The following is a 16,396-nucleotide window of genomic DNA, read 5'->3' on the forward strand; positions in this document are numbered from 1 at the left end:
CAGTGAAGCCGTCCGGGCCAGGGCTTTTTTTTATTGGGAGTTTTTTGATTACTGTTTCAATCTCTTTTTTTGTTATCGGTCTGAATGTGTTAGTTTAGGTAGGTAGTGTTTTTCCAGAAATTCATCCATTTCTTCTAGGTTTGCAAATTTGTTAGAGTGCAATTTTTCATAATAATCTGATATGATTCTTTTAATTTCAGTTGGGTCTGTTGTGATGTGGCCCATCTCGTTTCTTATTTGGGTTATTTGTTCCCTTTCCAGTATTTCTTTAGTCAGTCTAGCCAATGGTTTATCAATTTTGTTAATTTTTTCAAAGAACCAGCTTTTGGCTTTGTTAATTCTTTCAATTGTTTTTCTGTTCTCTAATTCATTTAGTTCAGCTCTAATTTTTATTATTTGTTTTCTTCTGGTGCCTGATGGATTCTTTTGTTGCTCACTTTCTATTTGTTCATTGTGGGGACAGTTCTCTGATTTTGGCTCTTTCTTCTTTTTGTATGTGTGCATTTACCGATATAAATTGGCCTCTGAGCACTGCTTTTGCTGTGTCCCAGAGGTTTTGATAGGAAGTATTTTCATTCTCGTTGCTTTCTATGAATTTCCGTATTCCCTCCTTGATGTCTTCTATAACCCAGTCTTTTTTCAGGAGGGTGTTGTTCAGTTTCCAAGTATTTGATTTCTTTTCCCTAGTTTTTCTGTTATTGATTTCTAGTTTTATTGCCTTGTGGTCTGAGAAGATGCTTTGTAATATTTCGATGTTTTGGATTCTGCAAAGGTTTGTTTTATGACCTAATATGTGGTCTATTCTAGAGAATGTTCCATGTGCGCTAGAAAAAAAAGTATACTTTGCAGCAGTTGGGTGGAGAGTTCTGTATAAGTCAATGAGGTCAAGTTGGTTGATTGTTGTAATTAGGTCTTCCGTGTCTCTATTGAGCTTCTTACTGGATGTCCTGTCCTTCTCCGAAAGTGGTGTGTTGAAGTCTCCTACTATAATTGTGGAGGTGTCTATCTCACTTTTCAGTTCTGTTAAAATTTGATTTATGTATCTTGCAGCCCTGTCATTGGGTGCATAAATATTTAATATGGTTATATCTTCCTGGTCAATTGTCCCTTTTATCATTATGTAATGTCCTTCTTTATCCTTTGTGGTGGATTTAAGTCTAAAGTCTATTTTGTCAGAAATTAATATTGCTACTCCTCTTCTTTTTTGCTTATTGTTTGTTTGATATGTTTTTTTCCATCCTTTGAGTTTTAGTTTGTTTGTGTCTCTAAGTCTAAGGTGTGTCTCTTGTAGGCAGCATATGGACGGATCGTGTTTCTTTATCCAGTCTGTGACTCTCTGTCTCTTTATTGGTGCATTTAGTCCATTTACATTCAGCGTAATTATAGATAAATAAGTGTTTAGTGTTGTCATTTTGATGCCTTTTTATGTGTGTTGTTGACAATTTCATTTTTCCACTTAGTTTTTTGTGCTGAGACGTTTTTCTTAGTAAATTGTGAGATCCTCATTTTCATAGTGTTCGACTTTATGTTTGTTGAGTCATTACGTTTTTCTTGGTTTTTATCTTGAGTTCTGGAGTTGTTATACCTCTTTGTGGTTACCTTAATATTTACCCCATTTTTCTAAGTAAAAACCTAACTTGTGTTGTCCTATATCGCCTTGTATCCCTCTCCATATGGCAATTCTATGCCACCTGTATTTAGTCCCTCTTTTTGATTATTGTGATCTTTTACATATTGACTTCAATGATTCCCTGTTATGAGCATTTTTTTTTAATTAATCTTAATTTGTTTTTGTGATTTCCTTATTTGAGTAGATATCAGGATGTTCTGTTTTGTGACCTTGTGTTGTGCTGGTATCTGATATTATTGGTTTTCTGAGCAAACAATTTCCTTTAGTATTTCTTGTAGCTTTGGTTTGGTTTTTGCAAATTCTCTAAGCTTGTGTTTATCTGTAAATATCTTAATTTTGCCTTCATGTTTCAGAGAGAGTTTTGCTGGATATATGATCCTTGGCTGGCAGTTTTTCTCCTTCAGTGCTCTGTGTATGTCATCCCATTGCCTTCTTGCCCGCAGGGTTTCTGCTGAGTAGTCTGAACTTATTCTTATTGACTCTCCCTTGAAGGAGACCTTTCTTTTCTCCCTGGCTGCTTTTAAAATTTTCTCTTTATCTTTGGTTTTGGCAAGTTTGATGATAATATGTCTTGGTGTTTTTCTTTTTGGATCAATTTTAAATGGGGTTCGATGAGCATCTTGGATAGATATCCTTTCATCTTTCATGATGTCAGGGAAGTTTTCTGTCAGCAGATCTTCAACTATTTTCTCTGTGTTTTCTGTCCTCCCTCCCTGTTCTGGGACTCCAATCACACGCAACTTATCCTTCTTGATAGAGTCCCACATTATTCTTAGGGTTTCTTCATTTTTTTTAATTCTTTTATCTGATTTTTTTCAGCTATGTTGGTGTTAATTCCCCGGTCCTCCAGATTTCCCAGTCTACATTCTAATTGCTCGAGTCTGCTCCTCTGACTTTCTCTTGCGTTGTCTAATTCTGTAATTTTATTGTTAATCTTTTGGATTTCTGCATGCTGTCTCTCTATGGATTCTTGCAACTTATTAATTTTTCCACTATGTTCTTGAATAATCTTTTTGAGTTCTTCAACAGTTTTATCAGTGTGTTCCTTGGCTTTTTCTGCAGTTTGCCTTATTTCGTTTCTGAGGTCATCCCTTATGTCTTGAAGCATTCTGTAAATTAGTTTTTTATATTCTGTATCTGATAATTCCAGGATTGTATCTTCATTTGGGAAAGATTTTAAATTCCTTTGTTTGGGGGGTTGTAGAAGCTGTCATGGTCTGCTTCTTTTTGTGGTTTGATATCTACTGCTGTCTCTGAGCCATCACTAAGATATAAAAAAAAAAAAAATAGTAGTGGTTTATTCTGTAATTGCTCACTGAGTCTTTTCTTGTTTTGTTTTCTTTCAATATATGTGGATGGGCTACTAGATTGTGCTGTCTTGTTTGTTGTAGCCCTTGACTTACTTATGACCTATTACCAGCTGGTTTGGGCTGTTGCCAGATATATATGCCTGAGTCTATTCACTATTCTTGAGTAGAATCTGATTTTGGGTCATCAAGTGTGTGATGCACCCTAACACCTATCCACCTCAAGAAGTAGTGGTCATAGTTGTGTGCACCAGATTCTATTAGCAGCTGGGGTTCACCCTCCAAGGGGGGCAGGATGCTGACAGACTTCCCCCAAGTGTCAGTGAGGTAGGTGTGTCTCTATTCCTAAAGCACCTTGGTGGAAGGGCTCTGCAGCTGTACCTTAGGCCCCCAGTGCAAGTACCTCTACAGATTGGTAGGTATCACCCTCCTTAGACCCCTAAGGCAAGAGGCTAGGTGGTCTGGGGGGAGCTTCAGCCCTCAGTTCCCTGTTGTGGGTCAGTTAGGGCTCTGTTGAATAAGCAGAGATATCAGACCTGGGAAACGTATTTTTCCAGAAAATCAGCTGACTGGGACGCTGGCTCCAGGCTCCAAAAACAGTCGCTGCTTCCCCATATTTGTTCGTTCTCCGTCTCTAAATCTGTGTTTGTTGTTCAGGGTTCGTAGATTGTTAGGTATGTGATCGATTCACTTGTTTTTCCGAGTCTTTGTTGAAAGAGGGATCCGAGGTAGCATCTACCTAGTCCGCCATCTTGGCCCCTCCACCCCTCGGCCATATCTTAATTGATGTCTCAGCAGCATTTGACATGGTTGATCACACCTCCCTCCTTAATACATGTTCTTCGCTTGTATTACAGGAAACCATACTTTTGTTTTTCTCTTACCTCACTGGTGGCCCTTTTCAGTCTCCTTTCTTGGATCACCCTTTTTTTTTTTTTTTTTTCTTCATGACTTCATAATGTTAGAGTACTCTAGTATTCAAATCCTTCTTTCCGTCTCTATACTCCCTCTGTGACCTCAGTCAGTCTTACGACTTTAAATACCATTGATGCCATACTAAATTATGATTTTTGTCACTGGTTCAGGCCCTACAATGGGATGCGTATGTCCAATTCTGTTCAGCATTCTTTTCCAGTACACATGGATCACACACTGAGCTGGAACCACCACTGACTTTGAGAATTAGACCCAGAGTCACCAGTCCATACTATTGTTTCTCTCAAGTTAGGCTCTCTTTGTGAGGTCTTTCTGCTCTCGTCAATTGTCTTAGCCAATCTAAGAATTTGAAATAACATTGAACTTCACAATGAAAAAGAGAGGCGTCTTGTTTTCTATTGTCCTCTGAGAGTCTCTGGTATTTATAGAAGTTGTCCCACCGACCTCCCATTCTATTGTATAAAGGGACAGTAGAGGAGACCATTGTCAGGGTTCTATTAAATATCCTTCCTTTAGAGCATCCGTGCCTACTTGACTTGCATTTATATATCTAAAAGGACTGCTTTAGGGATTCCTCCCAGAAGAAAGAAGGCCTCCAGTGTTACTTCTTTATTCTATTGGTCAATGTAGAAACATTTGACAACTTTCAAATGATGGCTTCCTCACACCAAAAAAGAGAAAGTAAATAAGTAATACCCTTCACTCTGTACACTTCACCTCTTCATGCCTTCAAAATATGTACATAATTAAGAATTTTGAAGAGGAACGTTTTTCCACATGAAACGTTTAACATGGTTATTTCATGCTGTAATATGAGAAATAGAGAATTTATATATTCCCCAATGTTATTAAAATTGATAATGGGGATTAAAAAACCCATTGCCATTGAGTCAATTCCAGCTTATAGCAACCCTAAAGGACAGAGTAGAGCTGCCTCATAGGTTTTCCCAGGGCAGATGGTAGATTCGAACTGCCAACCTTTTTGTTAGAACTGAGCTCTTAATCACTGCACCACCAAGGCCCCTTGATCACAGGGATATTGACTAGAAATTCTTCATATTTGTCTAAATTTAAGACACGATGAAATGGAATATATTTCTGTCAAGGCACATATATTGGATAAACCTTATGGTTGGCATTATAGAGTTCCTAACTGAGTCCCAGTCTTTCATGAAATTCCTTAACTCTAATACATTGCTGACTCACATGAAATTTACAATCAACTATTGGCTCTTTGTTTTTTTTCTTATTATTTTTATGCCTATGAATATTTTCTGTATCTTGATTTGTGTGATTTCTTTTTTTTTTTTTTCAGTTCCACTTTTCTTTAGTACTACATTTCTTTTCACAGAATTAAATATTTTTTAAAAAGACTTGCCCGGTTTTATACATTTTTCCCATCCCTTCAAAGAATTATTAGTGCTAGGTTTCTTATGTTAATGACTACAAATTTTAGTGTAACTTCTTTGACCAGATGCCTGATGATTCATCTTTAATCATAAAATCTCATGGCAGAAGTCTTTTCGAAAATAAAAAGGAACTGTTTAGTGTTTACCTTTTAAGTGCTGATAAATTCTAAAATATGTGTGGCTATAATATGTGGATTTAATTTAGCAGTAAGATAAATTCATAATTTCTCCTCTTTGACACAACATTTTCCTGTTTCCTTTAGAAAGATTAATAAACTATGATAAATAAAATGTATAAGAGAATAAAAATATATTTGAAATTCAATAAGAAACAATCAAGTTTTTATTGTTTAGAGATGAAAAACATGGAAAGACAGGTGTCAAAAATGTATGAATCAAGTTTATAAATATGTTCATGGTAAAGACTAAATTATCAGCTATCAAAGTGTAAACAAAACAAATTATCAACCAAATATTCATTCTGCCTAAGGAGTGTCCATCTGACTCTAAAAACTTGTAATTAATGGTCTCCTAAATCCTCTGGAGCAGTTTGTAGAAAAATATCTATTCAGGAGGGGAAATTAATTATTAAGTTATATTAATATAGCAGTTTAAGTATCCTTTGTTCTCTAGATTCAGCAGTCATTACCTTACCATTTAAAATAAATGTGAAAAATTATTCATTATTAGGTTTAATATACTGTTATTCTTTGCCAGAGTAGAAGAGCAATGTGTAGCCACTAACATATGCTCCAAATAAGTAATAACCATTAAACCATAAAATGCAGAGGGAAATGGTTGATCAAAAGTTAAACTATACCACTGTGTTTTTAAGCATGTGATTTTTTTTTTAACGTAAGTTAAAGCTAGATGTAAAATGAAAAAATATTAAAGGTGAAGTCATTTTGTTATAGATTCAGATAAAAGGGGGCATATTTCCATTGTTTACCTAGAAAAATATGAAAATACATATTTAAATTTTTGGCTTCATCACATGAGAAGTTAGTATGATTGATGACATGATGGAACTTCATTCACTGCACTTGGTCTTACATGCAGGCTACATATACTGACCATATTATCTATTTTAATATGTATTTTAATAATTGTTTCCTAAGTTTGCCTGTCATTTTCCTTCCATAAAGAGAATTCTCCTATATAGTGCCATTGAAACAGGGCAAAAAAGCGCTTCTGAATTTTTAAGCAAATGATGCCTACCTTCTGTATTTGTTTGCCAGTCACTCCCTCCACCTGAAGGATATTTTCATAAAGCGCACCGTGCTAATTTTTTTTACAGCAACATGTGGAAGAGGATGGGCATGTTGTGCTTATGAGGGTGCCCCTGGGGCGGGGGGGGGGGGGTGGCTGGCAAACAAATGCAGAGGGAACACATTATTTTCTTAAAAATATGGTAAGTTCATGTCTTAGTTACCTAGTACTGCCATAACAGAAATACCACAAATGGTTGGCTTGAAAGAATGAAAATTTATCTTCTCACAGTTCTCCAGGCTAAAAGTCAAAATCAGTTATGACCACGGCATTTCCTTCTATGTGCCTCTCCTAGTTACTGGCATCTGTCAGCAACCCTTGGCGTATCTTTCATTGTAGAAGATCCTCAGATGTTGCCTATCTTTCACTGTGTGTGTGAGAGTTCTGCCAAAATATCTATTTATTGTCTGGAGGCAGAAGACACCCTACCTCATCTCCCTCTTCAACTGATAGATTGATCACATTATATTCAATTACATTTTGGAAAGTGATTGCATTATGGTACATTAGATGTAAGGAGATTACATTTCATTAGATTATATCATGGAAGGCAATCTGCTATACCTAAGGCCATCTGACTAACATGTAACTACTCCATGACAACAACTAGACAAGACTTTGACCAGACAACTGGAAACCATAGCCTAGCCAAGTTGACAGACAAAACTAACCATCACAGTTGTCTTTTATATTTGTCTTTTATGAAAACATCCCAATGACATGCAATGAAGCTGAATATAATGTCTCCATATTTCCTGCATTTTGATTCCGTATTGTTCTTCCTAAATTTCATCTCATTCGTTAATTGCAACAAATACCTACTATGTGGAGGATGCTCTCTAGTTGTTAGAGATACAGAGGTATAAAAATAATTTATTCAACAAAAATCCTTGTCATAACTACCACCTGCCAGGTCTCAGTCTAGGCACTGGGATCAGGTCTCAGTCTAGGCACTGGGATATATCAAGAAAAAAATAGATAAAGACCCTTTCCATCCTGAAGTTTACAGTCCACCAATATGGAGTGGGCTACTGTTTAACAAGTGGTTAAGACCTCAGGCTGCTAATCAAAAGGTCAGCAGTTCGAATATACCAGCTACTCCTTGGAAGTCCTATAGGACAGTTCTAATCTGTCTTATAGGGTTGCCATGAGTTGGAATCGACTTGACCGTACACAACAACAAAAACAAGCAGACAACAAACAATAAATATGATAAATGAGTAAATAATATGGCATTTTATAAAACAATAAATCTATTGAAAAAACGAAAGGGTAGAGAAATGCCAGTGTGTCAAGAGTCCTGGGAAGAGGTGGGAACGGGGAAGGATTATAATATTAAATAAAGTAGTTAAGGTCAGCCTCATTGAAGTAATTGAAGGTGTTAACCACGTGGATTACTAGGAGAAGAGCATTTCAGGCAGAAGGAAGAAATAAAGCAAAAGGCTTTAGATGGGAGAATAACTGATTTATTAGAACAGTAAGGTTACCATAGAACAATAGAGGAAAAGGGAGATTAGAAAAGAGACATAAGGGTGGAAGAATAGTTATTGCTTATTGTAGATGTTTTCTTTTATACTACATAGAATGGCAAACCACTGTAGGATTTTAAGGAGATTTTACTTGATCTGACTACAGTGTTACAGAATCACTGTAGATAACTCTAACTGCCTTAAGAATAAAGATAAGAGGACCAGATTAAAAGAAATGAGACCAGTTAAGAGACTGTTGCAGTAAATCAAGTGATAGTAGATGGCCCAGACAAATGTGGAGGTCATGAGAACGGGTTAGAGACCAGAAGTATTGTAAATATAATCTGAATATAAAGCCAGTAAGTTTTTCTAATGGATTGTACATGAGCTGGCAGAAGAAGGGGGGACTCAAGGATGACTCCAAGATTTCAGACTGAACAACTGGAAGGCTGGAGTTGTCATCAATTACGTTGGGAAAGGCTGAAGGTGAAATAGATTTGGGGGACAAGGATTTTGTTTGGGACATATTGAGTTTTTAATGTCTATCAGTAGGATATTGAGTTGGAATGTCTGTCAAAATCTAAGTAGCAATACTAAGTAGCAGTTAAGTATACAATAATATACAGTTAAGAATAAGGTCTAAGCTAGAGATAAAAAAGTAAACCCAAACCAAAACAAAACCTGTTGCTGTGGGGTCTATTCTGACTCACAGTGACCCTATAGGACAGAGGACAACTGCCCCATAGGATTCCCAAGGGTGAAATCTTTATAGAAGCAGACTGCACATCTTTCTCCTATGGAGTGGCTGGTGGGTTCAAACTCTCTACCTTTCAGTAGCAACTGAGCACTTAATCACTGTGCCACCAGGGCTCCTTGATAAAAAATTAGGAATATATATTTTGGTTGGTTAGACAGTCAACAAACTTCCATTCATATGATATGGCAGTATGGAAGATCTCTTTTATATAATGTTTGTGAAGAGAGCCCTAAAGAGAAAACCTTGCTCACCTTTGATGATTTCCCCTCTTCTCCCATAGGTGATCTCATCCGGTGTTATGGTTCGCCATAAAAAACATCCACACACTGACTACTCCCAGCTACAGACTCACACAGCAGCTCACCTGGCATTTTCACTTTGACATCTAATAAGTTATCTCAGACTTAAGGTTTCCAAAACCTAGATTCTGATTTTACCCCAGCCTAACCCCAAATCTGTTCCTTCTACAGGTCTGCCCTTGTCAATAAATGACAACTCCACCCTTCTAATTGCTAAAGCCATTAATTATACACATTAAATTGGTGGATTTTATGGTATGTGATTTCATCTAATAAAGCTGTTTTAAAAGTATTCAGTTTTCCTTTCATTCAGTAATTTGTTATGTAGGTGAATGTGCTACAATTTATTTTAAAGATAAATATAAAGGAACAATGATTTGAAAATTTCTTTTCTAAGATATAAATCAATTTTGATCTTTTTACCCTGAAGTTATGAAAATACGTGTTAAGCTCACCATAAAATAGATTTGGTTCTTTGGACGGATGAAATAGTATACATTTTGTTAACAACAACAAAAAAATTAAGTACTTCAGAAGCAAAAAAATTAAGTTCAAACATCTTCAAAGGGATAGTCCAAAATTTTCACATAGGAGAAAGACTATGTAGTTCACATCTGCTGCTTTAAAAAAATTAGATTAACATTTTAAAACTGTTTTATTTTAGTTGCCTGATTACTGTTTGTGTTTAGTTAAATTTCTCTTACCTTGAGCCCATTTTAAAATATGCAATTTTTAAACAAGATTTTAATGGACCTAAGGTGCACAAAATTAGAATAATCATTTTTCTAATTTGAAAATTAACATCATTCAGTTGCACTGAGCAAATATTTGTTGCATACAGACACAGATACACACACACATATATATACACATCTATCTAGCTCTCTCTATAGATAATAAACACACGTACATGCTACGTGCTTGGTGCTTGTCTATACCATATAGCAGGTACAGTTTTACCCTGTAGAGTCACCTGCTCTGATAAGCGGCAGTATGGTAAAGCATAGAGAGAACTGAGCTGGAAATCATCTTTATCTTAATTCAGATCATCTCATTGTTAAAAAAAATAAATAAATTGTTACCTAAGGTAAATTGACTGCTGGAGTCCCAGTTTCTCCAAACTTTCTTGGGACTCTAGAATCCTAAATGTCATTTTTCAATTGTATAAAATGTTTATCGAAGTATACATTTTTGCTTTAGTTTTTTTTTTTTTTGGTAGTATCTAAAAATCAACTTTATTAATGTGTAATTTACATGCAGTAAAATGCACTCATTTTAAGTGCACAAATCCATGAATTTTGACAAATGTGCATACATGTGTGAACACCACTCCAACCAAGATATAGAATATTCCCATCAACCCTAAAAGTGCCTTCCTGCCCCTTTGTAGTCAATCGCACCTCGACTTCCCAGCCCCCAGGCAACAATATGCTTTCCTGTCAATATAGATTAGAATCACCTTTTCTAGAATTTCATAAAAATGGAATCCTACAGTGTATATTCTTTTGTGTCTTTCTTTTCCTCTCAGCGTACATTTTTTGAGATTAATTCATGTTGTTGCAGACATCAGTAGTTTTTTCTTTTAATTGCTGACTAGTTTTTCATTGTATTCATGTATTTCAAGGTACATTTGCTTACCCTAAGAATGTAAAGATATTTTTCTGTATTTTTAAGAGGTGTCTTTGAATTTAAATATTTAGTACAATTCTATTATAGCCTTAGCTATGATATATATAATGTTATTCTCAAGGGGTCTCTGTTGGTTACAAGTTTATATATTAAGATAATAAAACTTGGATCTACAAACCTAATCCTTAGAAGTCTTACCATCTGGTCATAGAACTATTGTACTTACAGGTACTAAACCTTTAAATATCTAATAAAGAGCGAGGAAAGACACAATTACGTAGAGTCGATGGCTGTTGCAGTGTATCACCCACATTCTTCTTCAGAGTCTTCTTTCCCTTCACTGCTGGGAGTGTTGCCAGCTGAGGGATAACAACTGAGCACTTCCCAGGACTTAACTCTTAGCAAAAGGGAGCATCTTTTCCAAAATTATGCCCCCTTCCCAGGAACACAGAATGCCACGTACAATGTAAGGCTGTATTATTGTGAAGCTAAGGGAAAACTATCTTTTTTTAGGCAGTGTTTATTAAGAGAACACTCAAAAGCAGTGATAGTGACCTTCATACCATACACAGCTATCTGTACACTGAACTGAGAAAAGCCAGTTCATAATCATTAGGCAGCAATTGAGAACTGGATTCAGGAAGAAGGCTAGAACCAATTGTTAGTTAGATCCAAATTTATGATAATTGAGGTATGTTTTTGCAGTATTTTTGTCATACTTACAAACATCTGTGAACTCTTTATGGTAGCTACATGTGACTAAACATGCTTAAGCTTTATATAAAACACCTACCCACCTCAGAGTGAGAACTCCCTCTACTTAACTAAAAAAAAAAAAAAAAAGGCAATTAAATTTGTGTTTGTCTTTCTCTACTATATTAATTTTGACTTGTATAGTTACTTCTGCATGCTCTCTCTTGTTTTAGGTTATTGGACTTACTTTTCTTGCTATGCGTCAGTTTTTACCTTTCTCTCTGTCTTAAATTTCTCATGACCTTTCTGATGTTTTCTGTTCTCCCTCCTTTCTCCTACAGTCAGCATTGCCCTAATGGGACACACATTCCTAAGAATCACACACTATGCAAAATCATGCAATAAAAAAGCACAGGACTTACAGGGAAGTTGGGATACAGGGCACAACATACAAAAATTTTATCAATGACACTTAAAAAATAAGAGATAGAAACCTAATAAAAAAGATAGCACAGTTTTACACACAGTAAATGATTAAGAAATACATAAATGCACTAATATATATTGTTTAACTTGGAAAACACTGGAAATTTGCTCACAGAAGTGTCAGAGGGCTACAACTGTGAGTTATTGTGAAGTGTTGCAAGGAGGATTACCTGAAATCAGACAGAAAAGTGGATGGGTGACTGCATACATAACACACAGTGAGCTGAGAGAACTCTAACGTGTTTGAGGAATGCGCCTGTGTATGCTTTGTGTATTACTACCCGGCTTGGTTCTGCTTTGTTGTTGTTATTGTTAGGTGCCGTCGAGTCGGTTCCAACTCATAGCGACCCGATGCACAACAGAACGAAACACTGCCCAGTCCTGAGCCATCCTTACAATCGTTGTTATGCTTGAGCTCATTGTTGCAGCCACTGTGTCAGTCCACCTCGTTGAGGGTTGTTCTCTTTTCCACTGACCCCATACTTTGCCAAGCATGGTGTCCTTCTCCAGGGACGGATCCCTCCTGACATGTCCAAAGTATGGTTCTGCTAGGTGCAGTTTAATGTGTTTACACAGTGCTTCTTGGGGACAAAATTGTACATAAGAAAGCAGAACATTCACATTATGTTCAAGTTGCTTCTTTGTTTTTTAGTAATACTTCGTTGTGTTTTCAGTGAAGGTTTACACACCAGTTTAGGTTCCCATTCAATAATTTCTACACAAATTGTGCAGTGATATTGGTTACATTCTTGACAATGTACGAATATTCTCTTATTTCCATTCTGTTTGTTCTGTCTCCATTAATCTAGTTTCCTTGCCCCTTTACATTCTCATCATTTTTTAAAGTAAATCTTGACCATCAAATTGCTTCTTTATATGGTAGAACAAATTTGCATTTTCAAAATCAGATTTATAGAAGAACTGACTGTACTTTCTTTACTCTTTCTCCATACTTATCTGTTTCTACCTAGTTAGCACTTATTTCTCCTGAATTACTACACTTTTTCACCTCAAAACTTCTCCAGAACGGCTAGACCATAGGGTATCCTCCAAAGAAGTGGCTGACTTTGGTTCGTAGACAGCCTTAGCAGAAAGGGAACAGATTAGTCTCAAAGTTCTCAACCCATTTCAGCCTCCTTCCTGTGATTGTGTGCACTCAAGACTTTTATGTTGGTAGCAATATAGAAATCAGGACTTTCTATGATGTACCTTTGTTCCCAATAAGGCAGTACAACAAGAATAACCTTAAATATATATATATATATATATACATATATAAACTTTTTTCTCAGTGCCATTGAAAATAAAACTTGAAAATTCACAAGGATTTTGAATAACAATAAAAAAGCATTGCATATTTTCTGTGCCTTTACTTATTATCCAATAACATTATATGTTAAACACATATAATATCATTTATTAATAATTAATTTTATACATAAATGATTGAAATAACAGCTGTCATTTATTGAATGTTTAGGATACACATTCAATAAATGTTTGTTATAAGCCATGTGTATTACATATATATATGTATACATATACCCACAAATGGAGCCCTGGTGGCACAGTGGTTAATCATATTTGGCTGCTAAACAGAAGGTCGGTAGTTCAAACCCACCAGCTGTTCCTTGGAAACCCTATAGGGCATTTCTACTCTGTCCTATAGGGTCACTATGAGTTGGAATTGACTCGATGATAACAGGTATACACACAAATATAGCAATTAATATATATATATGTATATTGGTTTCACTTCAAATGCATCAGTTTATATGTTTCAAAATTAATGATCTACTTTTTCATTTTAATGTCAGTTAAGAGTTTGCCCAGAAACTTAGTTTTTCTTCAAAACTAGTTATTTTTGGAAGTCTTTATTCCTCCCCATAAAAGATATATCAGTTTCATTTTTTGTGTTCATGAATTTTAATTTAAAGATGAATAAAATCTTAAGTACCTTTTCTTCTTCTTGTCCTACAGCGTTTGTCCAATGGCTCTATAGACTCAACTGATGACACTAGTCAAATAGTTGAACTACAAGAATTGCTTGAAAAGCAAAACTATGAAATGGCACAAATGAAAGAACGTCTAGCCGCCCTGTCTTCCCGAGTGGGAGAGGTGGAACAGGAAGCAGAGACAGCGAGAAAGGATCTCATTAAAACGGAAGAAATGAATACAAAATATCAAAGGGACATTAGAGAGGTAAGTGATTCATAACACATTCAGTCTTTGTTCCTGAATGCTGCCTCTTAGATGCTATCTCTGTAATTTCCCCTAATGGGATATACTCTCTACATCTTCTCAAAAAACCATAATTTGGGATGAATTATATTAGTTATGAAACTTGTCCAGTAAGACAAAAATGGTTTACTTAATTAACACTTTGCGTATGTATGGAGAGATAGCATTAGTATCGTCTCAGATGAAATTAAAGCTTTCTGAAATTTTTAATGAGTTTTTAAAGCATTAAGCTGTTAACTTTAAATAACCCAGGAGGTGGGTATGAATAATGAATTACTATACCCTTAACATATGAAAGTACTCAAAGATATTTCTTTAAATTGTTCCCTGTCTTATTTTGGTTCTGTGCCTATGAATATGAATGTATACATCTGATTGTGGGTATTTTTCTTGTTCTATACAGTTTTTACAAGACTTAGCAGCACTTCATCCATTAAAAAAAAAAAGAGAGAGAGAGAGTACTTTAAAGTTATTATAAAAGACTCACGGAAATGCTTTATTTGTAGCATTGCTGAATCATCTTACCTCCTAAGAACCAAAGTTTAAAATCTTTTCACTTTCTCATTCTGTTCAATTAAAAAGAAAGCTGTCTGTATAGAAAAATTTAATTTTGTGATTTTCATCTTTTCCTTTATACATGTTTTTAATTCACGTATTTTTACCTTTTTTGTGTCTTTTATATTACACTAACTAGTTGTTAATGAAGTTGGCTCTGTGTATCTGATTCTTCTCTTTTAATTATCTCTTGATCCCATTTCAGCATATGGTTGCCACCGGTGTGCCATCAAAACAGTCTTGTCAAAGTCATTATTCACTTCTACATTGATGAATCCAGGGGTTAATTTTCAGTCCTTTGAAGGACTTGATTAAATTTTCACTCTTTCCTCCCTGTAGCACTTCACTTGCCTAACAGTACACTGTTCTTTCCTAAGTTTCCTCCATCTTTACCTGCTACCTCCCCTCAGGCTCTTTTATTGATACTGCTCCTCCTCAACCTGGGAGTGCCTTCCCTTCTCAATCTATCTTCACTGCCCTGTAGGTCTGTGGCTCCAAAAGCCATCCATTGTTTTAGGACTCCCAATGTATACCTCCAGTTGGTCTTTCTCTCCTGATTGTCAGATCTAAATCTCTCGTGGTTATCTCAAAATTAGTGTCTTCAAAATGACCTCCCACAAACCTGACTCTCCTGCAGTATTATGGCAACTTCGTTATTCCAGTAATGGAAAAATCCTTGGGGTTGTCATTTGCTCATCTCTATCACCCACCCCATATTTGACTCCACTGCAAATCATATTATCTCCACCTTCAAAATATAGCCATAATCTGACTTCTGCTCACAATCTTTATGGCTCTTCCTGGTCCATATGCAGCCATCATCTCTCACTGGCTTATTATAATAGTGCCCTTACTGGTCCTCCTACTTCTGCCTTTGGCTCCCTTCAGTCTATACTCAATACAGCAGCCTGAGTAATATGTTACAATGTAAGTCATCTCATGCCACTTGTCTGCTTAAAAGCCTTCAATGGCTATCTATCCCGTGTAGACTAGCACCAAAGTACTTACAGCGACCTACAAGCCATGTACAATCTTCACTATCACCCTGCTGATCTCTTGAAACTCATCTAGTCTTTCATCCTAGCCCACTCTGTTAATTAACGTGACCTCTTAACCAGGCATATTCCTTTGCGTTTTCTTTCTCATCTGCATTTAACAATTTGCTCAAATGCTGTCTTCTCAGTGATGCCTTCCCTGACACCCACATGCATTATCCCCCTTCTTTTACTAATTTATCTCACTTCACATACTGCCATCTGACACAATATGGTATATACTTTGCCAATTTACTTATGTGTCATATGTATATCCCTCCAACTATATAAAAGGACCCGTAAGGACTGGGATTTTTATTGTTTTCTTCACTCCTCTGCTTCAAATACCTACAAAGATATTGACCATATAATAGTTTTTTTATGATTTTTATTGTGCTTTAAGTGAAAGTTTACAAATCAAATCAGTCTCTCACATAAAACCTTATATACACCTTGCTACATACTCCCAATTACACTCCCCCTAATGAGACAGTCCGCTCTCTCCCTCCACTCTTTTCGTGTCCATTTCGCCAGCTTCTAACCTCCTCTACCCTCTCATCTCCCCTCCAGGCAGGAGATGCCAACATAGCCTCAAGTGTCCACCTGATCCAAAGAGCTCACTCCTCACCAGCATCCCTCTCCAACCCATTCTCCAGTCCAATCCATGTCTGAAGAGTTGACT

The 16,396-nt window shown here is 36.1% G+C and overlaps 1 protein-coding gene across 7 annotated transcripts in view; it reads left to right on the forward strand.

Moving 5' to 3' along the window:
* PPFIA2 (PTPRF interacting protein alpha 2) overlaps positions 1–16,396 on the forward strand; it is a 552,369-nt gene that overhangs the window by 392,126 nt on the left and 143,847 nt on the right. For all 7 annotated transcript variants that reach the window (XM_003405226.3, XM_003405230.3, XM_064283784.1 and 4 more), the window contains one exon: positions 13,865–14,086. In XM_003405226.3, coding sequence (XP_003405274.2) covers positions 13,865–14,086 — 222 coding nt within the window. The remainder of the gene's footprint in view (positions 1–13,864; positions 14,087–16,396) is intronic.

This window comes from Loxodonta africana, chromosome 4 (genome assembly GCF_030014295.1).
Source record: "Loxodonta africana isolate mLoxAfr1 chromosome 4, mLoxAfr1.hap2, whole genome shotgun sequence".
Taxonomy (NCBI): Eukaryota; Metazoa; Chordata; class Mammalia; order Proboscidea; family Elephantidae; genus Loxodonta; species Loxodonta africana.